Source organism: Rhinopithecus bieti, unplaced genomic scaffold (assembly GCF_001698545.2).
Source record: "Rhinopithecus bieti isolate Rb0 unplaced genomic scaffold, ASM169854v2 scaffold_6945, whole genome shotgun sequence".
Lineage (NCBI taxonomy): Eukaryota > Metazoa > Chordata > Mammalia > Primates > Cercopithecidae > Rhinopithecus > Rhinopithecus bieti.
In genome coordinates, this window is record NW_016805531.1 from 1,661,223 (window position 1) to 1,673,842 (window position 12,620).

At 41.2% G+C, this 12,620-nt stretch overlaps 1 protein-coding gene across 15 annotated transcripts in view; it reads right to left on the reverse strand.

The window, feature by feature from the left end:
• Positions 1-12,620, reverse strand: part of SEMA6D (semaphorin 6D) — a 58,522-nt gene that overhangs the window by 14,224 nt on the left and 31,678 nt on the right. For all 15 annotated transcript variants that reach the window (XM_017872796.1, XM_017872801.1, XM_017872798.1 and 12 more), the window contains exon 2: positions 197-359. In XM_017872796.1, coding sequence (XP_017728285.1) covers positions 197-305 — 109 coding nt within the window. In that variant the 5' untranslated portion in view covers positions 306-359. The remainder of the gene's footprint in view (positions 1-196; positions 360-12,620) is intronic.

Sequence of the window (12,620 nt, forward strand, 5' to 3'; positions counted from 1 at the left end):
GGTTGCTGTAGAAAAGCACCCAACAAAACTGTCCCGTTTTCTCCAAACACTAGGACATGAGTACTGATAAATTCAGAGGCAAATTCATGTTTAAGACAAAAAATCTCTGCCTCTTTCTGAAAATGAACATGCGTAGAAAATGAAAAACAGAAAAGCTTCCTTCTCAGAATAGAAGACTGTTCTTAAGATGACTTACAGTGATAATCGACAGTGTTAAGGGGTTCATCATCTTCAGGAAAGCTGACTGCCCTCAACTGGGAAACCATCAGCAGCAGGATGTAGGCACAAAGCAGGAAGACCCTCATGGTGGGCCAAGGTGAAGCCAGGGTAGCCCCTGCTCAGAAATGCCACTGAGCTACCTGGAAAACAGAAGCAATTTGGAAAGATCTCTATGCTGCAATGAAATGGGTTTCTTGTTTGTAATCAGCTCAGTTTTCACCATCAGCTCCCTCCAAATCCCCTCTCCCACCAGGAATGCTGGCAGTGGTAGATCAGGTATCGCCAAAAACACAGGCAAAAGATGGCAGCATGCCACTCCTGATTAAAGCATCTGGTTGGGCATATTGAAGTTTTCAGCAAATTCACAAGAATTTTGGAGGTAATCCTATGTCATCACAGCAGAGTCACCAGAACCATGAACAGAAATGCTAGCTGCTGACTTGGCAAGAAGATGGGCAAAGTTGGGATCAGAATTTTAATTAAATTCCAATCCTCTTCCCTTCCCCCAGTCCTGAAATATATCTAATACAGCTTGTCTCTGCCCCCCATAACATGCTCAAGCTGCCTCAAAAATAGCCAGAGGGCTGATGATCCTGTCATAATCTCTCCTCAGCTCTTTGCTTATGGTGTTGCCAAATTCCCAGCATTACCCAAGCATTAGCCCTAAATTCTTAAGTCGAGTATTTCCCTATGCTTAGTAAGACCAACATGGAGACAATGACATGAATGACCCTGAATCAGGGTGAAAGGGAATTAAAAGAAATACAATGATTCCATGATAACCAATCAAGCAAAGCAACGCAGGGATGAAGTGGCACAGCTGACACCGGGCCACTAGGGAAGTCCACGTTTTTACATAAAACCATTTGGACACAAACCAATACCCTAAGTACACCAGTCCTTTTAGCTTTATTGAACTTCAGAGCTGTAGGGGTCCGTAGGGACCATCTAGTCCAACCCCCTCATTTTCAGATGAAAATCCAAGGGCCAAAATAATTAAAGGGCTCACTGAATTGTGTGGAGCTAGTTAAGGCAAGATTGGAGTCCAGACTTACATAATCTGGGTCCCTGTCCAGACTCCTTTTCACCAAATGGAAAGCAGAACATAAATGACTGAATTTTTTTTCCTTCAAAAATACAGCATTACAAAACCTTTTGGGAAAATGGATATATTCATCATTTTTATTGAAGTGATGTTTCATAGGTGTTAAATTTAATCAAATTGTACATTAAATACGTGCAGTTTGTTATATATCAATACCTCAATAAAGCCATCAAAACACAGCATTAATTGCATTATAATAACAGTAAAAAATTTAAAAGATCTTTAAATGTTATTAGCTTATTAAAAAGATAAATTAGGGCCCTGTTGGGCCAATGAGATGGATATTTTTGTGAAGCTGTAAGTGTTCTACTTTGCAACAATAACACCCCTCCCTCAACCAAAACTGTCACTTCCAGCTACTGTTCTGAACAACAAAACATTTACTTTATCATCAGTCTTATGTATCTAAGAACTTTAGGAGAGATCATGAGAGTCACTGCAAATTCCAGGGGAGTCCAACCACTAAACCAGGTACTTACTGTGCCTTTTTTATGGACTTCAGGTGAAGCACACAGATATGCATGCTATCCAATGCTCTAAATATTTCTCTAACTAAAGTACAAGTCAAGTATATGTGAGTTTTAGAGTCCCAGTTTTTCAAAAAGAGAATAATATATTGCAACAGTTTTTTTTCGTGGATGATCAATCCAGCAGTATGTTAACACATTTAAACTGCCTTACAAAAAGCAGGTGGAATGGAAACTGTGGTGGCATCATTTTGTACTGAAGTTAAAAGAGTGTGGACTTTGGAGTCAGTATGACTTGGGCATGGATGAAATTATACCACATACTAAAAATTGGCCTGGGAATGTTCCTTCAATTTCTTTGAGCATTAGTTTCCTGATCTGTAAAATATGGATAATAGCACCTTCTTAGAGTGAAAAGGAAGCTAATGCCTAGCACATAGGAAATTCTGAGAAAAGTTAGACCTCTCTACCCATTTCCTACTAGAAAATCCTGGGTATGACTAGATTGACTTTAAGAGTCTCATCAGGGCCTGGGGAAAAGATATCCTAAAATATTAAGGTTATTTGGCCAGTTATTTTTCACAACTAGTTATTTTAAAACACTAAAGGACTACTTATAGAATAAATTTTATAACATGTGCCTGTGTATTGGACTTGGAAAATAAAGTAATGAAACAAAACAAAAAAGCAATCACCGATAATCCTACTATCCTACCCCAATAACCACAATGATTTGGTTCTAGTTTTTTACTACCTCTACATGGTTTCCATTGTCCTGACAAGATGGGTTTTCCTTGTTTACCCCTTCTTCTGAAGCAGTGTCTTCCTGTCTTGCTTTTCCATACTGTTTTGATCATTTATAAATCCCTTCTAAGGTTGTAGTAGTATAAAAGTATAAAATGTTGCCCTAAGAACTAGCTTCTGCTTTGACACCAGTCCTAAACATCATCATCCTCTAGATAGAAAGTCACCGAATCTTTCTGCTGGATATCAGGAAAAATAATTAGAAATACCAATTAATCCCAAAGACGTGTAGAAACATCTGCATTGAAACAAAAAGACTGTTCTGTGTCTCCTTCTCCTCCGTGACAGGTAACTGAATGGCTCACATCAGGTAAGCAGAGCCTCCATGTCCCAGACAGTGGGCGGGGAGGAGCCCTCAACAGGAAGAGTGTCTCTCAGCTGTGATCCCAGCACTGGGGCTGAGGATGGAATCATTGCTGACTCACTAGCAAGCACCAAGCTGCTGGCTGAGCTATCATTTCCTATAACTCATTCATCTGACACTGCAGAAAGCAATTTCTCCCCATGCCCCACCCCCTACCACTCTAATCCTCCCAAAATAAAGCCCTACCACTAACTGCTTCCTGTCTCTGCATAAAGCTGTATTTTGAAAAAAAAAAAAAAAAAAAAAACATTCAGACTTGCCATAGTAGTTATAAATGGAGGCATTTAATGTGATACATATTTCAAAGGCTGGGTCAGGGAGGGAAGAATCTGGAAATACCTGAAAGCAATGTACCAGAAAGGGGATGTCTTTGCATGTAAATCCCTCAGACTACTTAGCTCTGACTTTATATAAGAAGACATATCAGGAGTCCAGGGGTCAGTGAAATCATGATACTAGTCATGCTGAAAAAGGGCAGGCCAAGTAGCAGCATGAAATGTTGGAAAAAAACATAGATCTTGAGGATTAGAAAAATCTGAGTTCAAACTTGCTTGTGCCATTTACTTCTGGCTCTTGGGCCCTGTTTAACTTCATCTCTTTAAGCCTCAGTTTCATCAAATGTGAAATGGGAATAACTATCTTTATTACCTCATAGGCTCTGTTTAGGATTAAATGAGATAATCAGTATGAAGCATCTAACACAGAGCCTGTTCCACAGTAAGGCTTTAGTAAATTTTAGTGAATATCATCATGTCTATTCTGGTTACGTCCTGTCTCACAAAAAGGTGGAAAACAAAAGCAATGTTCATTCCTTCATCTTGTACAAATATTTGCCAAACTGTTTATGTATACTGTCCTAACAATGACAGGCGCATTCTTAGAGGATAAGGCACAGCTTCACAGATGGACAGGCCTCCTAAAAAGAGGAAACCATCTTCCTCACATGCAAGCTTAGGGTAAAGAACATTCCTACATGAAGTCATTCCTGTTTGTGACACAGTCAGAGAGCAAGGATGCCTGACTAGGTATGTTTATTCAGTTTTTGGTATTTTATATGAACTTCTCCAGTACATTGTTAATGTTAAATACTAAATATGATGAGGAAAGCTCTTAATGGGAGTTCAGAGCTGCCAGAACAACCAGGGCGTGAGTGACAGGATACTTGGGAAAAGGAGGTACATGGAGCTTAGCCCCAAACTCAGCATTTGATTTTACCTTATGGAGATTTGATGATTTTATATAATATTTGTTTATATTATTATACATATTGTTACATTTATATTATAATATATTGTTATATTTTTATAATTTTATATTTGCTAATTTCATAGAGCTTAAGGCTCTATAAAAATGAGAGTATAGCTATAAAGAAAAGTCAAATTTCTGGCAGTCACAAGTTTTGGACCCACCAAGAAGGGAGTACCAGTAAATAACCAAAGGCTATCATCTTGCCCCCTGACAAGCTACACTCTAGAAGAGGAGAAAAATGTGAGGTAAACCATGATTTACAAAAATTCCAATCCAATCCAATAAGCTAAGTCCCAGACTGAATGGATATAATCTCCCACTCTAGCTGCCTGCCAGAAAAGGTAAGATGACACTTCTATAGAAAAAGATAACATCATCCAGAGACTACAATTATTTATATACATTGCTCAACATTCAAGTAGAAATTATCAGAAATTCCAAAAACTGCAACTAAGAGAGAGAGAAAAAAACACAATAGAAACAGGCCCACAAGTAACCCCGATATTAGAGTTACCAAATGTATGTTTTGAAAATAACTGTGCTTTTATTGTCCAAGAAAAAAAGATAACAAGATGGAAAATTTCACCAGAGAACTGGAATCTATAAAAAAGTATTAAAATAAAATTCAACAACAAGGCTGGGCACGGTGGCTCACGCCTATAATCCCGCACTTTGGGGGAGGCCGAGGTGGGTGGATCACGAGGTCGGGTCAAGCCAGCACTGAACCAACATGGTGTAAACCCTGATCTCTCTAAAAATACAAAAATTACCGGCATGGTGTCCACGGCCCTGTAATCCTACCTCTCAGGAGGGCCTGAGGAGGAGAACATTGACGGGAGGCAGAGGCTTGCAGTGAGCTGAGATTGCCACATGAACTCAGCCCTAGGCTGGACAAAGAGAGACTCTGTCTCAAAAAAAAAACAAAAAAGAAAAAGAAAAAAGAGGCACAATAAATAACACATCTTCTTAATAGATTTTTTAGCAACATATTTGCCAGAGGTGAAGAGAAGATTAGTGAGTAAGAAGACAAACAAATAGATATTATCAGACAGAAATATGGAGAGAAAAAAGTTTGAAAAAAACAGACAAGAGAGTAAAAGACATAGGATTTTGTGAAAGAATTAATATATGGGAGTCCTTGAGACTGCAGAGAGAGAAATGGACAGAAGCAATATTTGACAAGATAATGGTTGTGCACATTTTCAAAACTGATATAAGATTATAAGCCACACATTCAAGAAATTCTAAGAAGTTCTAAATATAAGGAAATAACAGTTAAGACACATCATAGTCAAAATGTTGAAACAAGGAAAAATTTTTAAAATATTAAACACTAAGATATATTACCTTCCAAAAAGCAAGAATAATACAGACAGCTGACTTATCAGTAGAAACAATGGAAGCCAGCAGGCCATAGAATGACATTTTTAAGTTGTTGAAAGAAAATAAATTTCCAGCCTAGAATTCTACAACCTGTAAAAATAGTCTTCTAAAATGAAGGCAAAATAAAGATGTTTTATACAAATAAAAACTCAAAGATTTGTTGTTACCAGATACAAACTAAAAGAAATATTGAAGGTGAGTTCTTTGGGCAGGGGAATTTATAGGGAAGGTTAATGAAAATTTTTAAACTTAAAAAAAATTTATTTTGTATTTTTAGTAGAGATGAGGTCTCACTACGTTGCCTAGGCTGGTCTTGAACTTCTGGCCTCAAGTGATTCTCCCACCTGGGCCTCCCAAAATGCTGGGATTACAGGCATGAGCCACCATATCTGTCCACAAGTTCTTTTTATGTTTACAGCATAGTAGCCAAATTTGAAATTCACAAATCCCACATAGAGAAAGTGGTATACAGTCTTTGTCTCCCTGAAAACTAGATAGCTCAAAGGAAATGAGAATGTAGAAATGGGGTAGACCTACTTTATCACTAGCCCAAAGAACCCAGAGAGAAACCATGTTGATTTGAAAGCTATCCCCTAGCTCTCGTCCCAAGATGTCACTACGCAAAGAGTATCTGCTTAGACTCTCCTACTCCTCCTGCCTCAGGATCTGAATGTGGAGTTGCTTCCTTTTAGTTTCCTGATGAGTCTTCCAGACCTTGGGCCTTCATGATCTTACAAAAAGTCTTTGGTATAAGTCCTGCCCCTCCTCCTCTCTTTTACCTGATAGTTTCCCAGTCATGTTCTCTAGCTTTACAAAGACTTTACTAGCCTCAGCCCATGGTTCCATATGGGGATTTCCGCCTCAGAATCATAAAGTAAAGCATTGTGTGCTCTGATGCTAACCTCTTGTTCTTCCAGCTTGCTCATACTGCTCTACTTTCTTCTCATCAGATCCTTCAGCCCACTAACTGTTCTCTTCTCTGCTGATCATTAGTCTTCTCTGATCTTGACATACCTCTTTATCCATCTTAGGTATAATAGTCAATAGTCGATCATGTCCATTATTCTGCCTGTGCTGCTGACTTCTCCATCCTCTGTGTCCCTGTCAGCTTTTCTTGCAATGTCTTAACCTCGAATGAACTCTGCCACTCACCTTCTGCATCTTCCACAGAGCAGCTGAGCACTAGTTGAGACAACCACACTCTGGGACAACTCGCTAGTAATATAACAGAATTCTTTGTCATCAACTACAAATAGAATCAAAAACTCCATGGAGATCCTATGTTTCTCAATTACATTAGACCACTCCCCAAATCCATAAATGTAAACTTCCCACTTTCTTTAAGGCCCTGATCTGCTGTCTCCATACTCTGCTACTTACATTCCTTCCTCCTGACCCACAGCTTACTTCACATAGAATATGAAAGCCGTAACATGGGAGCTTCCTCCGTTTTCTCCTTTCCCATTGCCAAATACATCAACTCTTTTTCATGTGCTTTTTTTTTTTTTTCTTTGACAGTGTCTTGCTCTGTCGCCCAGGGCTAGAGTGCAGTGGTGCAACCTTGGATCACAGCAACCTCCACCTCCTGGGTTCAAGCAATTTTCCTGCCTCAGCCTCCCAAGTAGCTGGGATTACAGGTGTGCACCACCACATTCAGCTAATTTTTATATTTTTAGTAGAGGTGTGGTTTCATCATGTTGGCCAGGCTGGTATCAAACTCCTGATCTCAAGTGATCTGCCCACCTCGGCCTCCCTAAATGCTGGGATTACAGGCATGAGCCACCATGCCCAGCTCCCCATATACTTTAAATCCAATCCCTTCACTCTTTTCTGGAATAAAAAGATGCTGATTATATTTCTCTCTTTTTGGTATTTTCTGTAACTCTTAACCAATTAAATACTGTCCATCAGCATTGAAATTTGTCCATGTCTCCCTCATCACACACACAAAAGGAAAATACCTTCTGTAGCCCTGAGCCCACTCAAGCTATCACCGGGGTCTTCACTGCTCTTTATTGGCACTGAAACAAATTTTGCTCTTCTGCTATAATTTCCTCACCTCCGGTTCATTCTTCTACTTTCTGTGTTCTAGCTCCTCTCTCAGTGGAGACTGATGATCTATAGGTACCTAAAGGCAATGGACATTTTCCAGTCCTATTTCATTTGACTGCTCAGTAGCTTTAGATGCAGTTGACAGTTCACAGCTTTTCCAGACACCGCCTTTCCTTGCTTTTCCTCATACCACATTCTTCTGATGGTTTACCCACCTCTCTGTCTGCCTGTTGATCTTCCATTCGTTTTCTAGATACAACAAGAATGATCTTTTCAGAATATAAACCTAATCACAGCATCTCATAATCCTCTAGTAACCTTCTATTACTCCTAGGATAGAGCCCAAATCTTTTAAATGTGGCCTTCAAGGCTTTTCAGGTTCTGAGTCCTGCCCCCTCTCACAAGGAGTCCTGTCTCACCTTGGGCCTCTATCCCTCTTTTTCCTGTGCTTCTACCACCCTGCCTCTGTTCTGAGCCCTGGAATATGTCATGCCATCTACCAAGCCTTGCTCCCGCTTTCCCTCTAGATGGCCCTTACTGCCTCCCGTCCTTGGCCTAGTTAAGTCCCTCTAACGTTTCAGAAACTAGGGAAGATTTTTTTCAGTCCCTTGGGTCAAGTATATCTCACAGTTGTCAATTCCCAAGACAACTGTGAATCAACTGTGAATAAAGGAATAAACAGAAGAATGAACCACATGTCCTGAATCACCACATTCCCCCGAATCTCTTAGCGCAAGGTGAGCATTTTGGACTCCAGTCTAATTTAGATTGATTTAATACCACTAAACAAACAACAGAGGGCAGTAGACCCAGGGGGGATGGGCCCCCGGCGCCTCCACTTCCCACGAGCTTGGACTCTTCTAGCTGAGAATGCTGTAACTAAAGGAAGAAGAGGGGATGGAACTAGATATGTGGCACAAAGAGCACCATTCACTCTGTAGTCTAGGACATTTCAGGGGGCACTGCTCACACTGTAGTATATGAGAATGATGGCACCTGGCATTACAGGAATTATCCATTTACCAACTATGGATCATGAGAGCCCCCTGAGACTAAACAAAAAAGGAGCAATGGGTTTACGTAAGTTGAGAGAGAGCAAAGAGAAGCAAGTTGATTGCTATACCTTGGAGCCTACCAAGACAAGGAGGGTTGTAACTGAAGATCAACTATAAAAGGGAGGTTTAAGTTTATATAGCATTTGTGTGCCTAGATTCTAAGCAGTGTGTTCTGGGCAGAGCTTTAGATCTTAATGATCACTGTATTTAATCAGAATGGTACAACAGCTTGGCTGACACCACAAGCTTTGGAATATAAGAAGGTAATATCCACTGAATTGCAGGCCTTCTTTCACCTTCCATGCGTGGTAAGAAGACTAGGTTATTAATCATCACTATATATAAACAGATTCCAGTAGACCCCTAAGTAGAGCTGGGGCAGGCTACCCTGGGCCCTTCTGAAAAGCATGGGTGCTCCTTGCCTCCAGGCTCACCAAGTAACTCTTGGCTGATGTGGTGTTTTAAAGGAGCAGAGGCTTTTCCATTTAAGGAATCACTACTGCTACTCCCCCACTCCCACCCCTACCTCATGCACACAGGTTGTGTGTGCAGGTGCCACGTCTGAACAAATACATACATCCTCTCTCACTGTGGGCCATAAGGAGATTGCTGAAAGGCCCGTGACTCTGAGACCCTTCCTCCTTCTAGGAATGTGAGTTCCCAGGTTAGAGGAAAAGGCTTCTAGCACTGTTATGTTACTGACACTTTATAATTAACCACCTGCCCCGTGGCATGTGGAGGAAATGACGAAGCAGCTCTGTGACTCACCTTCCACACAGCTGAAGCCCTGCTGACACATCAGAATCTGTGAAGATGTGCATTCTGATGGGAGCAGTGGAGACTCACACCATGAGGAACAAATCAGGGATGATTCTTCTCCCACCGACACTGGCAGCGAGAGAGGAAAGAGGCCAGGAACTAGGAGATCTGGGGTCACAGACTGGCTAGGTGGCCAGAGACAAGTCACTTCACCAATCTGGACTGATTTTATGCAATACAAAGGGGCTGCTAAATTACAACTGTAGAAACCTGTTTTTTCTCTAAGAATCCATGTTCTCCTGACAGCTAGAGGGATTCCTACTTCCCCTATCTAGTGGGATACACATCCTGGTGTAATTCGCACTGCTCCAGGGTTCTTTCTCCTCAACATCCAAGCATTTCGAGTCACTATCATCATAAACAAACAGCCATTCCCCTGACCTTGAGGCTGCCTCTGCTTTCTCTCTCTCCCACTTCCTTTCTCAGCCAGGCTTCTTTGAAGAGAAGCCTGAGTCCATATTCTCCATTTTCTCACTTTTCATTATATTTGTAGCCTACTCTAGCCTAACTTTAATGCCTATGCACCAACCACCTAATTGCCAAATCCAAGGCAATCCTCATTTTAAATCTTCCTTCATCTCCTTGAGGCATTTAATCTCACTGGTCATTCCATCTGATCTTCAAACTCCGCCTCTGACTCCCCTAGTTGTCCCCATCTCTCTAGCTGCTCCTTTTCATCATCTTCCCAAATTTGTCTTAACATGCTTGCCCGCTGGATGTCGTTCTTCCCAGTTCCATCCCGGGTCTCTAGAGATGTGCTCACATGACACCTACCTTCTTCACTACCTAATCTCAGATCACACGTCCAGCACACACCACACTCCTCACTTCCAATCCAGCTGTCCAACTCCCCGCTAGATATTTTGACCTTGGTAAAACATAGGCAATTTAAATTCAGTAGTCTAAAACTGAACTTAAGATACTTTGCCTTGATGTCTCCTCCTGCTGAATTTCCTGCAGAGCATAGGTTTAGAGCTCGGAGTACCTGGCTTCACATGTAAGCACTACTATTTACCAGCCATGTGACTTGGGGCCTGTTACTTCACTTTCAAACTGTCTTGTTTTCCTGCCTGCAATGAGGATAATAGCACTAATATTATTACGATGATTGAGATAATCTATATAAAGCATGTAGTCAAACCCCTTGTGCCTGATAAGAATCCAATAATTAGGTTGGGCATGGTGGCGCACCTCTGTAATCCCAGCAATCTGGAAGGCCGAGGTGGGCAGATCACTTGAGGTCAGGAGTTCGAGACTAGCCCGGCCAACATGGTGAAACCACATCTCTACTAAAAATACAAAAATTATCCAGGCATGGTGGTGTGTGCCTGTAATCCCGGCTACTCGGGAGGCTGAGGCAGGAGAATTGCTTGAACCCGGGAGGCGGAGGTTGCAGTGAGCTGAGATTGTGCCACTGCACTCCAGACTAGGCAACAAGAATGAAACTCTATCTCCAAAAAAAGAAAAAGAAAAGAAAAAAGATTTACAACTATTATTATTGTTATTGCTATTTTTCATATCCTTCTCAGGCACTTGTGTTTTAAGCCTGGGAGTCTTCCTAGACGGCCCCCTCTCCATCATCCTCTCCTTTGAACCTGTCAGTATGTCCCATTGCTTCTATCTCTTCACTGGTCTAGAATTGACTCTTCATTGGTTTCTGTTTTCCTAGACTTCTAGTGCATTCTCCACAATGCCACCAGAACGATCTTTCTAAAACACAAATGTTATCATGTTACATCCCTGTCTAAAAGCACTATAATGGTTCCCGAAGGCCTATGTGTAAAGTCTAAATTCATTTCCAAGATTTACAAGATCCGTCACAATTCTATTCTTGCCAGCTTCTCCATTTCACCTACGGATACGTCCCCACCTGGATCCCAAAGCAGTGTCTTCTGCACACGCTATTCTTTCTAAAATGTCCTTCTTGAAAACTGTCTATTCACCAGCTCAAAACTTACCTGGCCCTCTCCCCTTTCTCATTCTTCCCTCTTCAGCCACACTGCTCCGTTCAGGACAGCTAGTCATACTATGATATTGTGCATAAATACTTCTACTGCAGAACTTATCACTCCACAGCAATGTTACTGATTTTCACATTTTCTCTATCGGGCTGTGCTATTCAAGGGATCATTTTCCTCTTTACTGCCAGGATCAGGCACAGGGCCTGGCACCTGGCAGGTCCTCAGTAAATAATGAATGGAGGAATAAAGAAAGAAAGCAGAACACTGACAGGACTCCGCTGTGGCACACAGGCCACATCAAAATGAACAGCTCTTCACCATCAACCCAACAGCGAATCTTGAGTCTACCATCATTCTCCTGCAGCACTGGCACAGCATCCTCATTAGCCTCCAGTCCATGAGCTTCAGGTGCTGCAAAACCAAGAGGTTCTCTATAAAAGGCAACAGATGCCTCTTTTCACACCTACCCATCATGAACAAATTGCCCACCAGAAATGGGCAACACAGGCCAAATAACTAAATGATTTCTGTCAACCTCCCCACCTCCACTACTGGAATTCCTGCTTGCTTTGCAGCTTTCCCAGAGCAAAGGGAAGGAAAGCAGGGCTATTCCTGAGATTAGAGAGTGGGTATATGGGACTGGCAGAGAAGAATCCTATGTGACTCTTCACTACCTAACAAACAAAATAAAATGAAAATCAGCTTGCCTAATGGCTGGGTTATGCCTGAAATTCTGCAATGGGAAATTCTTTTCTTTGGCCGATGGCCTTTTTTCCAGTTATAAATTAAGTAATGATAGAACATACCATAAGCCAGAAACCAGTATGAAGACATTTATAAGATCTGATCTTACCCAGTGAATCAGAACATGCTGGATTCTGACAGAAGAGAAAAAAGCGCAGGTGGCAGTAGATACCATGGGAGAGAAGAAAGGGGAGGCTGAGGCTATGGAAGTCTGGGTGATCCTTATTAATGCCTTGCTCTTAAAATCAGTGTCTTACTCAAAGTTGGGTCAATTTTATTTGAATTATATTTTATGTACACGATAAAGCTGTCGACTTAAGTTTTCTGAAAATTAAAAACCTCTTATGCAAGGTTTCCACTTTAAGTCTGGATTTTCTTAAAGCAAAGCACACGAATATC